The 13,661-nt window shown below is 40.5% G+C and overlaps 1 protein-coding gene across 1 annotated transcript in view; it reads left to right on the forward strand.

The window, feature by feature from the left end:
- The window catches only part of PARN (poly(A)-specific ribonuclease), a 149,767-nt gene that overhangs the window by 47,034 nt on the left and 89,072 nt on the right, over window positions 1–13,661 (forward strand). Inside the window, exon 19 of the mRNA XM_070412948.1 lies at window positions 12,884–12,939. Coding sequence (XP_070269049.1) covers window positions 12,884–12,939 — 56 coding nt within the window. The remainder of the gene's footprint in view (window positions 1–12,883; window positions 12,940–13,661) is intronic.

Consider the following 13,661-nt stretch of genomic DNA (forward strand, 5'->3'; position numbering starts at 1 on the left):
GCAGGTGGGTGGTATGGAGCGAGGGGTCCAGGACTGCGAGAGCTCTGGACTGTGAGAGATGTCTGACTGCCAGCTTAGGCCTGATCCCTCCAGCAGGTGGACATCCCCTGAGTGGTCCCAGAATGCGAGAGGGCACAGGCCGGGCTGAGGAACCCCTCTCCAGTGCACAAATTTCGTGCACCAGGCCTCTAGTTGCTAATAATCTGCAAGACCATTGTTCAAAAGAATTGGATGGTAAACACATAGCTTCACTTTAAATCAGGACATGTTTCCATTCAGATTTTTTTTTCTAAAACCTAGATACAAAGTATCTGAAAATTCTTGCCTAATTTGAATTTTTTTATTTCCCCTATCTATAAAGGAAGAGTACTTTCTTCATCTTTGAAGGAAAATAAAATTGCAGAGGTTTTTGAAATGAAAAATAAGAACTGGTTTTTAAAAAATATATATTTTTATTTGATATCACAGAGGAAGGAAGAGGGAGAGAGAGCTAGAAACATCAATGATGATAGAATATCATTGATTGGCTGCCTCCTGCACACCCCACACTGGGGATCCAGCCCACACCAGGGCATGTGCCCTGGCTGGGAATTGAACCGCGACCTCCTGGTTCATATGTCAATGCTCAATCACTGAGCCATGCACTGGGCAGAACTGTTTTTATTATTCTGTATTGGAATAGCTTGGTCAAATACAGTCAAACATTCTTAACTCATTTAGAAAGTAGGAAAAGTAGTTGCTTCTTTTGACATCATTCTGTGTTAATATTGACCTCATTCTTACTTACATGCAGGTTTGATTTATTACATTTTTTCAAGATTACCCTTAAAAATATGCAACAATTGTCATAAACATTATATTAAGTGGTTGATTTTATAAAAATTAGTTACTTTTCTGAGAGTTTATATATTTTGGCATCAGGCTTTTCTCAGTGTACCTCATCCAAATATGCATAGTCCTAACATAAATTTGGAAGGACATTAAACTGCTCACGTATGCAAATAATTTGTTCCTCTGTTTTACATTTAAAAAGTAAACCCAAAGGGGAAGTAACTCGACCTATTTCCACATTATCCTAAATTGGCATTTGACTGCAATAGGTATCTCTTTGGGAGCTTCATTAAGTCAGCTCTTGAGAAATCCCAAGATACCTGGTGGTTGAGCAGTATGCAGAGACTGAATGTAATATAAGATGTATTCTGTACTGTATTTGTCTACAGAATGTTCCAAGAGAGTTTTGTATGGTACCATTTTGTCTCTTTCATGGTCTAGGTACCTTCCATATTTCTGCTTAGTTTGTTAGACTGAGAATGAAAGTCATAAGAGAGCTGAGCGATGGAAATCATGATCAGACCACTGCTAATGACAGGTTGTGTGGAATGCGCTCTTCGTTTAAGTTGTAGGCTCTCTGGTCAGGAAATGATTTACGTTCTTTTATAATCTTGGTCAGTTTTAATCAATGAATAAAAACCAGACTTAGAGAAGATCCTTTGGTTAAATCCTTTTAAGCTTTCAAGAGCTAAAAATACTCTTTGCTTTTACTTTTATTGCACAATAGAAAGCACAAAACCAAACTTTTGTCTTATGTTTTTTTAACAGTCATCTGTTCCTGAAAGACCCCTTGAACTCTCTTATGGATAACCTTTTCAAAGGCTTTTTGGGAAGGTTATTTTACATTTACCTCAGTTCTTAGAAAGAGAAGGGAAATGACTAAGTCTCTAATTTTGGCTATTCTTTATGAGTAATAGAATTAAAAAGAAAGAATTGTGTGCAATTTACTATACATACAGGATGGCCACCTTGTTCTTGAGACCAGTGTTCTGAATCTGAATAGGATGCCTCTAGAAACCAAGGTCTTTCTGGGATGACCCTACCATATGTTCTTTCTAAGCTGCAGTTGAGGAGAGAAACCATTAGAAAGGATGCTGTGCTCTTGGACAAATTGTTTCCTCCTTTGTAAAATGGGGATGACACTGTTCACCTCCCACAGAGATTATAAAGTTTGTATGAGATGCAAAAGAACTTTGATAGTTCTTACTGCTTTCCTATATATTGTTTTCCTTTCTTGACATATAAGAGAATTTAACATATTAGGAGATTTAAAAAAGTAGATGCAGTAGTGGGGTGTGTTTTGTTTCATTGTTCAGTGATACAGAAGAAAATAACGTTATCACGTGGATATAAAATGGGAATACAGTGGCAGCAGATGTGGTGTTCACTTTTGCTTGTACCTACTGTTTAGTGTTTGCTTATGAAAAAAATCAGATGATGAAGTGAGTCAGATTGGTATATAGTGGAAGCAAGTTTGCTTTGATTTGGAGCATTTTAAAGTTTTGTTATTAAAATGAATACAACAGTTTATCGAGGGTAGTATAGGTATATATAACTGCCATAAGTATATAGAAAGGAGGAACCATTATGGTGCCTAAGATAAAGCACACCAATGTTTTGCCCTGTTTTCTCCATGGAAAGCAATCATGTTGGCAGCAAGTTGTTTTTGACATGTGCATATGCTTCATATTTAACATCAGAGAGATTTTAAACTGAAGGATTATAGGAAAACAAAAAACTGAAGATCAGGGCTGTATAGTCATTCCTCAATATCCGAGGGGGATTGGTTCTAGGATCCCCTGCAGTTACCAAAATCCACAATGCTCAAGTCTCCTATATAAAAACTAGAAGCCTGGTGCACGAAAATTCATGCACTTGGGGGATCCTTCAGCCCAGCCTGTGCCCTCTCGCAGTCTGGGACCCCTCGGGGGATGTCCAACTAACAGCTTAGGCCCGCTCCCAAGCTGTTAGTCGGACATCCTTAGCGCTTCTGCGGTGCACATCATAGCGACCAGTTGTTCCCTGTAGTTCCACAGTTAGGGTCAATTTGCATGTCACACTTTTATTTTATAGGATGGTGTAGTATTTACGTATAATCTGTGCATATTCTCCCATATACTTTGTCATCTCTAGATTACTTATGATATCTAATACAATGTAAATGCTATTTAAATAGTTGTTATATTGTATTGTTTAGGGAATAATGACAAGAAAAAGAAAATCTGTACTGTAGGCCTGACCACATAGTACATGTCAGCAACAACATAATGTTAAGAAAAAATTTTTTCTATTTGTGATTGGTTAAATCCACAGAAGGCAACTGCACCTCCTTTCTCCCCAGCCCTTTCACTGATAGTGGACTGAACAACTCTTACTTGTTCCATTTACTAGCAACTTGCCATTCATGTTTCACTGCATGGTATGCCAGGTCACATGCCAGTCGGTAGCAGGTTGTCAGTAGGCCACGTGTCCGGAAGAGCAGACTGCTTGTCTCTCAAGAGGGTGGTGCCTGATCACTTGGAAGGTGGCTCTCACTGAATCTTCTCTTGTGCTGCCTGCCCCTCCTCAGAGGAACAAGAGGACAAGGCTAAACTGTTCTGATTCCCAGTGTTTCTGTTGTTTTTTTAGCATCCTGGGTGATGGACTGAATGTGTTTTTACTGATATACTGTTTAGGTCAGGTATCTGAACAACTAGGTCCATAGTTTTAAGTGTTAAAATAACCCTCCCCCTATGCCCAGCACACACATGGGACTTCCAACTCCAAATGTAGGCATGAGCTGTAGCACAGTTTGCACATTTTCTTAAGAGATAATGCTGGAACCTTTGAAAGATTTCTTTTTCTCTCAGCCTGAGCAGTAATTATAATAGATGTTGACTTTGACCACTAGATTGTGTTAGGCTGATTTCCTCTGACATTTTATAATCTTATTTTTAGGCCCTGCAGAAGTTGCCTCTGTATAACACTTAATTTAACATTTTTATTTGATGTAATTTGATATGGTTCATTTGATGGAGACTGTTCAAATGAGCTGCTGGTTTTCTCTTTTGTTTCCCCTTTCTTCCCCCTCCCTCTTATTTCTAGTGGTGTATCTCTGTTTAAGAGAGGACAAGAATTGGCTTTAGGACAAATGTCGGGTAATGCTCTATTTGTCAAAACATCAAGTTGACTGGATTGAAAATTGTATGCTCCCTGCTGAGTGAATTTAAAATAACTGATGGCACAGTAACTCCCTGCTAGCCAGTGGTTGCCCTTTGATTTTACACAAGAGCTTTAGTAAGCAAAATAAATGAGCTTATTTTGTGAGAGATGTCTGCACGCTTCCTACCTTAGATGATGAAATTAGTTTTTTGTAGCACATAAATATGTATAATGATGAACCCTTGCATACAAGGTTCTTATGAAGTGCTTTTACTGCTGTGCCCTGAAGGAAATACCAAGACCATTTGCAACTACAGTGGAGCTGACAGTCATTAAAGGTTTCAATTTTCTTTTGGAAGGCTTGGGACTTGGGGTGAAGTACAAATTAATTCACTGCTTCAATTGTGTTGAGATTAGATTTTCTACAACATTTCTGTATCCCAGTATAGTGTTATGAGAGGAGTGCAATTTTCCTTGGAAATCTTTTTTTTTTTTTAGATAGAATCTTTTTAGGAAGAAAAGTATAGTCTTGAAGAAAGCAGATGAACAAATGCAAATTGTTACTCATTGAATGAAATACTGAGTTTCTAGGAGAAAGAATGAAGAGTTTAAGGGCTTGCGGTTTCTCCTTTTTTGCTAAGGAAAGAGACCAGAACAAACACTGTTTTTCTTAATTATGACATGTTTTAACATTAGAAGTCCTTCTAGATCATTCAGGCCTGTGTATATTTGTACAAATCTGACATTACATAAAATAAGTCCCTATATTCAGATACCTCTATGTCTCGCTCAACCCTGAGACGAACCTATTTGCTAGTTTTCCTGATGATGATCATGGTGTGTGTGGGCAGGTGTGACTGGAAAGCCTGATGCTCAGGTAGCCCAGATAGCAGCTCTTCCTATGCTACAAATATGGGAAGTTTGTCCTTTTGATCTGTGACAACATAGCTCTCTTCAGTGCCTGTTCTCATTGCCTTGAAAATTCAGTCTACTTAAAGCTCCTCTTGTATCTAGGTTCTGCTCATCACATGAAGCCATTAACTTAATCAGCCCCAAAGCATTACAAAAATTGTTTCTGAGATCTTTACTTATATCTTGAGCTCATGCTTCATTTTTATACACTAGGGCCGTGGTCGGCAAACTGCGGCTCTCGAGCCACATGCGACTCTTTGGCCCCTTGAGTGTGGCTCTTCCACAAAATACCACGTGCGGGCATGCACATACAGTGTAATTGAAACTTTGTGGCCCATGTGCAGAAGTCGGTATTTTGTGGAAGAGCCAGTATTTTGTGGAAGAGTCACACTCAAGGGGCCAAAGAGCCGCATGTGGCTCGCGAGCCGCGGTTTGCCGACCACTGCACTAGGGGGTTGGATTTGGGTAGTGATTCAGGACTAAAACCTGACTTGTCCCTAGATGCTCCTGTACATGGAGGCTTTGGACATTGTTCAGGTTAAATGTCAAATGTGAGTGGGGTACTTCTCCCACATAGCATTGGAAAGCATGCTGCTGGCAAGAGCAAAATTAAATATTTTCTTTTATTTTTGAATAGAATCATGGATTTTTTTCCATAGATTTGGTAATGCAGAATTTTAAAGAACTTTAATGATCTTTTCAGTTCCCTGAGATCTGAGCCTCTTGGACATAGTATTCCTGAATCACCATCAGGAATTTTTGCATGCATTTTTGAATATCACTTTTGTGGTTTTTGTTTTCTTGAGCTCAGCTGCATAAAATGGGTTAATACTGGCATTGTTTTGCAATCTGATTTTATTTGTGGACATCCAGGGAGTGGTTCAGATAAGCTGGTGTCATCAAAGGATAACCTTTGATCTTGTGTACTTCTTAAAGCAGCCTAATGGGTTTTGTGGTTGCCAGAATCTGTGTCTGAAACTTGTTGGTAAGGTTGGAGAATTTTGATAAATTTTAGAGGTGTCTGATGCTTTGTTTGCCAGTCTTCAGTGCTGCATTATTGGCTCAAGTTTAATGTTGGAGGTGTTCATTTGTGGCCAATTTACAGAAACAGGTGGGACTTTTGCCAGTGAGTTGCCAAGAAAGTAGTATAAGTAGTCTTTTATTCTTTCTTCTTAAAAATGAGAAAAATAGCTGCCAGAACAGTAACTTCCCCCAATTTACTTCTTGCATAGAACCTAGTTTCTTGCTATAGTTGACCTGGTTTCAGGAAGTAGTAGAAGCCTTATATTATTGTTTCCTGGATTTTGAGGTAGTCCTTGGTATATGTTTTAATAGTTTTGTGTTTTTCTAAGCCAAAAATGTTTAATATAAAAAAATCATTAACACTAATACTTTTTTTGGAGAAGTTGGCCCAAATCACCCAGGCATTAATGACAACCATACAACCTTGAACATACTCTTTTCTTATTAACTAGTGATTCTCAATCCTCAGAGTTTCTGAGGCAATAGGATTAGGTGTGGTCCAGGAATTTGCATTTCTATCAAGTTCCCAGGTGATGTCGCTGTTGCTTTTCTGGGGAACCACATTTGGATAAGGGCTCAAGGTTCTAAGGGCTCAAGGCCCCTACGAAGTTTTATATCTGAAATGAAATTCTTTTGTGAATAGTGAGCTTTCTTACACAGTCAAGGTCACAGTATCATACTTCCTTGGTCGGAAAAGAATGTTAGCAGATGACTTTCTGTGAGTGCCATTCAGCTTATGAGCAACAGAGGTGACTCTGGAGATAAAGGTGTTGAACATAGCCTACACTGTGTAGCCTATTAAGAGGCTGAGCTCAAGTTACCCTGTCTGCTTTATCCTTGGATCTTTCCAGACATGTTTGAAAGCCGAGATAAACAGCATCACCAGATGTATAATCATAGAATGTTTAAAAAAACTGACAAATGCCAAAAGGGCTAAAATTTGTTTTATGGCAGCGGTTCTCAACCTATGGGTTGCGACCCTTTTGGCGGTCGAACGACCCTTACACAGGAGTCGCCTAAGACCATCCTGCATATCAGATATTTACATTACGATTCATAACAGTAGCAACATTACCGTTATGAAGTAGCAACGAAAATAATTTTATGGTTGGGTCACAACATGAGGAACTGTATTTAAAGGGCCAGAAGGTTGAGAACCACTGTTTTATGGCATCTGGAATGTCAACTTGAGTTATACAGTTTATTAGGATAAAATTCTGGTATAAATTTGGCTGTTGTATCAAATGGGAATTTTAATTTTAGTCTTTGACAGAGTCGGTGTCAGTCCTTTAGAGAAGAAGTGCTAAAATAAGGTTCATCAGAAAGTTTGCGGGACTGTGGCGAGACTCCCGCATGGTCTTAAATGCCTTTACCCAATTATAGCCATATTGAATCTTTACTAAAATAGAGGAAACGTTTCATGAAAGTGTTGGGCCAAGTGCCTTTTTGAAATTTCCCAAAGAAAGGCCTTCTAGGAGAAATTGCTCTTCAATGCAATTCACAGTGAAGGGGCATCCTTTCAAATATTTATTATCATTTCTGCTTTTCCAGTGCATTTCTTCACATGTTAAAATGAAAACTGCCTAGTGCAGCGATCCATATGTGAAGTATTTTATCAAATCATGCCAGGGAGTCAGTGTAGGCCTTTTGACAGCCAGTTTGTATGAGGCATTCATATAATCAAATGTTTTAATTTCACTTTAAAAGGGCACGGATGTTACCAGAGCAGTGGCTTGCAAATAGCCCTGAGTAAGGGGATGGAAGGCCATTGGAGAGTTTACTTTGGTTCAGTTCCACAGATGCTCAGCTACAGTTTTAGAGTCGGTTTTCCAATTGCATGGCTCTCTCCAGCGGCACAGTCTGCCAAGTCACACACAGAGTTGGTTTTCGTGTTCTTCCAGGGTTTGAAGCTATTCATTTCTCTCTAAAGCCCAGACACAAAGGTGGAGGCCTACGGGAAGAGTGAGAAGTGCTATTAATAATTCATTTGAAAAGGGCTTCTATTTAGTTAACACTTGGAGTGGGGGAAACGAGTTAAGTCGGCTTGCGTGAATTGCGCGTACTCCGCGGGAGCCGTCTTAACTCGGTTCATATAGATTTGCGGTGGAGTGCGGGAAACGTGTAAACTCGGGCCGATTGTAACTGCGTATTACCAAATATTTGTTTGTTTGCCGTTCACAAAGATACCTACCTGCGTATGCGAACCGTTTCATACCCATTGGGGTAATAGGTATCATAAAAATCCCTGATTTTGCGCGGGAAACCTAAATAATTGCCCGCGCCATCTTATATTTTGGCGGGAAATTCACCCCACACCGGAGTGTTAAAGTATCAAGTAGGCAACCAAGATAATATAGGCTTAACTAACTTTAAAAAAATCTTTTGAGTATTTTAGCTGAGAATCAGTTTTACTTATTTTAATGAGAGATGATATTTCAAAGTTAGATGAAATTTTAGAGAACAAATAGCCTGTATATTGCTTGACAAAAGGTAACTTTTTTAATTTTTCAATTACAGTTGACATTCAACATTATTTTATGTTAGTTTCAGGTATATTGAATAGTGGTTGGACAATTATGTAATTTACAAAGTGATCTCCCTGATAGTTCTAATATCCACCTGGCATTATATATAGGTACTAGAGGCCCAGTGCACAAAATTTGTGCACGGGTAGGGTCCCTAGGCCTGGCCGGTAATCAGGGCTGATGGGGGCCTTCTGGCTGCTGGCTGGGGCTTTCCTTCATTCTGCGCCGCCCCCTGGTGGTCAGTGCACGTCATAGCGAGCGATTGAACTCCCAGTCGAACTCCTGAGGGGACACTTTGCATATTAGCCTTTTATATATATACTAGAGGCCCGGTGCACAAAAATTTGTGTACTCGGGGGGCACAGCCCGGCCTGTGCCCTCTCACAGTCTGGGACCCCTCGGGAAATAACGACCTGCTGGCTTAGGCCTGCTCCCGGGTGGCAGAGGGCAGGCCCAACCCCTAAGTGCAACCCCTGGTCAGGCTCAGAGCAGGGCCGATTGGGGAGTTGGGGCGCCGCCCTGTCATGCACAGAGCAGGGCGGATCGGGAGGTTGTGATGCCACCCTCACTCACGCTCAGGGTAGGGCCGATTGGGGGGTTGGGGCACCGCCCCCTGTCACACTCAAGGCAGGGTCGATGGGGAGGTTGCGGCGCCACCCCCTGTCATGCACCGAGCAGGGCCCATTAGGGGGTTGGGGCGCTGCCCCCTGTCACTCACAGAGCAGGGCCAATCAGGGGGTTGGGGCGCTGCCCCCTGTCACTCACAGAGCAGGGCCCATCAGGGGGGTTGGGACTCCGTACCCTGTCACACACAGAGCAGGGTCAATCAGCGGGTTGGGGAGCTCCCCCCTGTCACGCACAGAGTAGGGCCGATAGTGGAGCTGGGGCACCGCCCCCTGTCACACACAGAGCAGGGCAGATCAGGGGGTTGGGGCGCTGCACCCTGTCACATTCAGGGCAGGGCCAATGGGGAGGTTATAGCTCTACCCTGTCACACAGCAAGGCCCGTGGAGGGGGGGTGGGGCGCCACCCTCTATCACCCACAGAGCAGGGCAGATCAGGGGGTTAGGGCGCCACCACTGTCACACTCGGGGCAGGGCCGATGGAGAGGTTATGGCTCTACCCTGTCACACACAGAGCAGGGCCGATCAGGGGGTTGGTGTGCTGCACCCTGTCAAACACAGAGCTGCAGGGCAATCAGGGGATTGGGGAGCTCCCCCCTATCAGGCACAGAGCAGGGCTGATCAGGGGGTTGGGGTGCCTTCCCCTGTCACGAACAGAGCAGGGCGGATAGGGAGGTTGTGGCCCTGCCCCCTGTCACACACAGAGCCACAGGGCGATCAGGGGGTTTGGCCACTGCCCCCTCTCATGCTGATCCTGGTGCTGGGAGCCTCGCTGCTCTGCTGATCCCGGTGCTGGGAGGCATATTACCCTTTTACTTTATAGAATAGAGGCCTGGTGCATGGGTAGGGGCTGGCTGGTTTGCCCTGATGGGTGTCCTGGATCAGGGTGGGGGTCCCCACTGGGGTGCCTGGCCAGTCTGGGTGAGGGGCTGAGGGCTGTTTTCCGGCTGGCGAGTGAGTAAAGCTTCCAACCGCTCCTTGTTTTCTTTTCTTTCTTTCTTTTTTTTTTTTTATTCTGGGCCAGCTTTAGCTCTGAGGCCTCGCTGCTGAAAACGTTGATACAATGTTTCGGTCCGCCTGGCTTTCAGTCAGGCTGGTTTCTGGGGGTTTGTTTAGCTTCTTATTTGCTTAGAGTTGCAGCTGAGAGGCCTGCAAGTGAGGCGGGGAACGTTGGAGTCCGCAGCAAGCAAGCCTCATGCTCGCTTCAGTGCCTGGCTGCCGGCTGCCATCTTGACTGGCAGTTAATTTGAATATACTCACTGATTAGCCAATGGGAAGGGTAGCGGTTGTACGCTAATTACCATGTTTCTTTTTTATTAGTGTAGATAGATTACAATATATTCCCTATGTTGTACTTTATATCCCCGTGACTATTTTGTAATTACCAATTTGTATTTTTTCACCCAGCCACCTACCCTGCCTCCCATCTTGAAATTTTGTTTGTTCTCTGTATCTGTTTATTTTGTTCTTTAGATTTCACATACAAGTGAAATCATATGGTATTTGTCTTTCTCTGACTTACTTCACTTAGCATAATACCCTCTAGATCAGTGGTTCTCAACCTTCCTAATGCCACCACCCTTTAATACAATTCCTCATGTTGTGGTGACCTCCAACCATAAAATTATTTTCGTTGCTACTTCATAACTGTAATTTTGCTACTGTTATGAATCGTAATGTAAATATCTGATATGCAGGATGTATTTTCATTGTTACAAATTGAACATAATTAAAGCATAGTGATTAATCACAAAAACAATGTGTATTATATATATATTCCCCTCCTTCACAACAGGTGAGATGGTACACAGGATGCATAAGATTGATTCAGTTGGCTCGTCCAGCTGGGCTTTCTCTAAGAAAGTCTCTAGTTATTCACCCTGGGCCTCTCACTTCTGGTAGCTTTTATTATTATTTTTTTAAGTTTAAAAATAATAGTAAAAGAATTTTGAAAAACAAAGTTCAGTTTCACAAAACCATTGGCTTTTTTTCTTGGGATGGAGGCATTTTTCATTCTTGCTTTAATGACATAAATATTTTACCAAGCTGTAATTGCAGTATAAACTTTTGTGCTTATTTAAAATTTGAAATTATATCACAATTTTTTTTGTTGTGAAGTTTTCAAAAGTTATTTTGAGTTTATTTTGATTGCTTAATGTTCTGTTGAAATGATGAACTATAATTTATCACCCCCACATATTATTAAATCTTGAGGTTGACTTTGATTATTGGTGTATCTGGCAGTATAGCCAGGAACATCTTGTTGGTTGAAATTAGGGTAAAAAAAATAAAATTATTTTTACAGTACTTGATATGTCTTGTTAACTTTTAAAATAAAGTATTTTTGATTTGGCTTTTAGAATTTGGGGACCATTGCTCAAGTTACTAAATGGAGAATTTAAAATTATCTATAATACTAAAAGGGTAATATGCTAATTAGACCATACGTCTTTCCTGAAGCTGGGAGAGGGTGGGAGTAGTTGGGGGACGTGGGGGGGGGCACCCCCATTCCGGGTACCTGCGGGCAGCCCTGGGGAAGCCAGCCTGGGTTCTAGGTGCCTGCTAGTGGCCGGAGGAGGGAAGCCTAGGTCCCGGGTGCTGGAGGGAAGCCGGTGCCGGCAACCGGGGGAAGGAAGGCCTACTCTTGCATGAAGTTTTGTGCATCGGGCCTCTAGTATGAAGCATAGAAGTACTTCTAACTGAGCTTTCTAACTGAGGAATATCTTTCCAGGTTCTGGTTGGCAGTAGTAAGAATAGCTACTTCTGAGAGAACCGCCTATGTGTTAGGTGCTTTATATGCTTTATTGTCTATCGGCATTTCAGTATTAATTAAATTGGGTAAAATAGCTATCAGAACCAGAATAGTATACTTGAGCTTAAATTAGTGCACTAAAAATAAATTTTTTTTCTTAGCCATAGGATTTGATTTATTAAATTGTAGGCTAGGCAACAAGTTTTCAAACCACAGAGTACCATGACTTCTTTTTTTTCTAGTGTTAATGGATCAGTGTTATTCAGACTGATGGTTCCATTTGTAAACTGGATCATGCCTTGCTTGGCTTTTGAATGTCTGCTAATAAAATGCCTTAATTGTGGGTCAGTGAAGCCAAACTAATTTCTTGTTGGGCACTTGGATTGCCTTTTTAATTTGCTGTATAATGCAGTCTCTACCAGAAGTACACAATATATCGTCATCTAAATAAAACTCATTAAAATCATCTCACATACAACAGAATGTCTGATGTTTTGTCCATAATCTTGCAAATAAGAGAAAATTGAGTGGCATTAGAGACTTGTAATTTACAAGTACTCTTTTTAAGTGCCTTTGTTTCCATTTTGAAGTTATACATAAAATGACTGCAATGGTTTATGTCAGTGTGATAGTTTTCTGTAAAAAAGACATCTCTGCTGTTATTCTTAATTCACAAAACAGCAACTAGAGGGGTAACCTCTACAATTTAGGGAACAATTGTTTATTGGTTGGTAAGATGTTTAGCACTAAAATATTGGTTTTCTTTAATTTTCTCTGGACTGACAGGCAGCTTTATAAGGACTTTCTTTAGATCCTGCTTACTAATTCCATTCATTTAATGGCCACTGAGTGCTAGGAACTGTTGTAGGTGTTGGGGATACCCGAGGTTCGTTTTTTTTTTTTTTAAATGTGATAAATATTTAGTCATAGAGAAAAATTGTTGAAATGAATCCTAAGAGCTTTTAAAATGATTTTTAAAACAGAGTAATTTGATTAAGAAATTTCTAAAATATTTAATAGATGCCTGTTGTTTTTTTTAAAAAATATTTATTTGTTCATTACCTTTCTTTTTGTAGGTTATTTCTTATGAGAGTCATGGATATTCCCTATCTAAACTTGGAAGGCCCAGACTGTAAGTGAAATTTATTTTCTTATGCATCTGCACATTTAAGTATGTGGTCTGGAAGGGATAATAGGAAAAGTGTGACTGAAGAAAGAGCTTTATTCACTTAAAAAAAGGCAGTGATTTTTGTGGTTGATATGGATAGTATGCTTAAGTTAATGGTACTCTTGAGCCTTGATTAACTCATCTTTTTACTTATATTTTCCAGTTTATGCGTAAGTTGAATTAAAAATATATCACCATAATTTTGTTTCACTCAGAAGTCTAAATTTATAATTTCTTATAAATGCATAGTAGATTTTAAGATGTGTTATCTATATCAGTAACAGTAAGTTCTCTATTTTCTAATTATTGGAGTACTGTATATTTAAGTTTAGTAGGTGATTTTGTTATCGAAAACCTTGGAAAGCTAATATATTTGGGAGGTGGTTGCTTCTTCTTCTGATTAATCTGTACTCTATCCACATTGCCCCATTGTTCTTTTCCAAGCTTTTGGATGTTAGTCTTAATATATACTACAGGGATATAGGAATGGGTAAACTATACTTGATGATATGCGCTCCATATTAGATTTACATTTTAATCTGTCATTCTCATAAAGTTCTGCAAGGTAAATATCGTCATTCCCAATTTATAACCATGATTGGTTAGAGTGGTTAGTTCTCTTGCTTGGAGTTGCACAGTTCATTGGTGGGTCTGATATTAGAACACAGAATTTTGACTTAGGACTG

This window comes from Myotis yumanensis, unplaced genomic scaffold (assembly GCF_028538775.1).
Source record: "Myotis yumanensis isolate MYYU_CA2020_CCGP unplaced genomic scaffold, mMyoYum1.0.hap1 SCAF_4, whole genome shotgun sequence".
Taxonomy (NCBI): Eukaryota; Metazoa; Chordata; class Mammalia; order Chiroptera; family Vespertilionidae; genus Myotis; species Myotis yumanensis.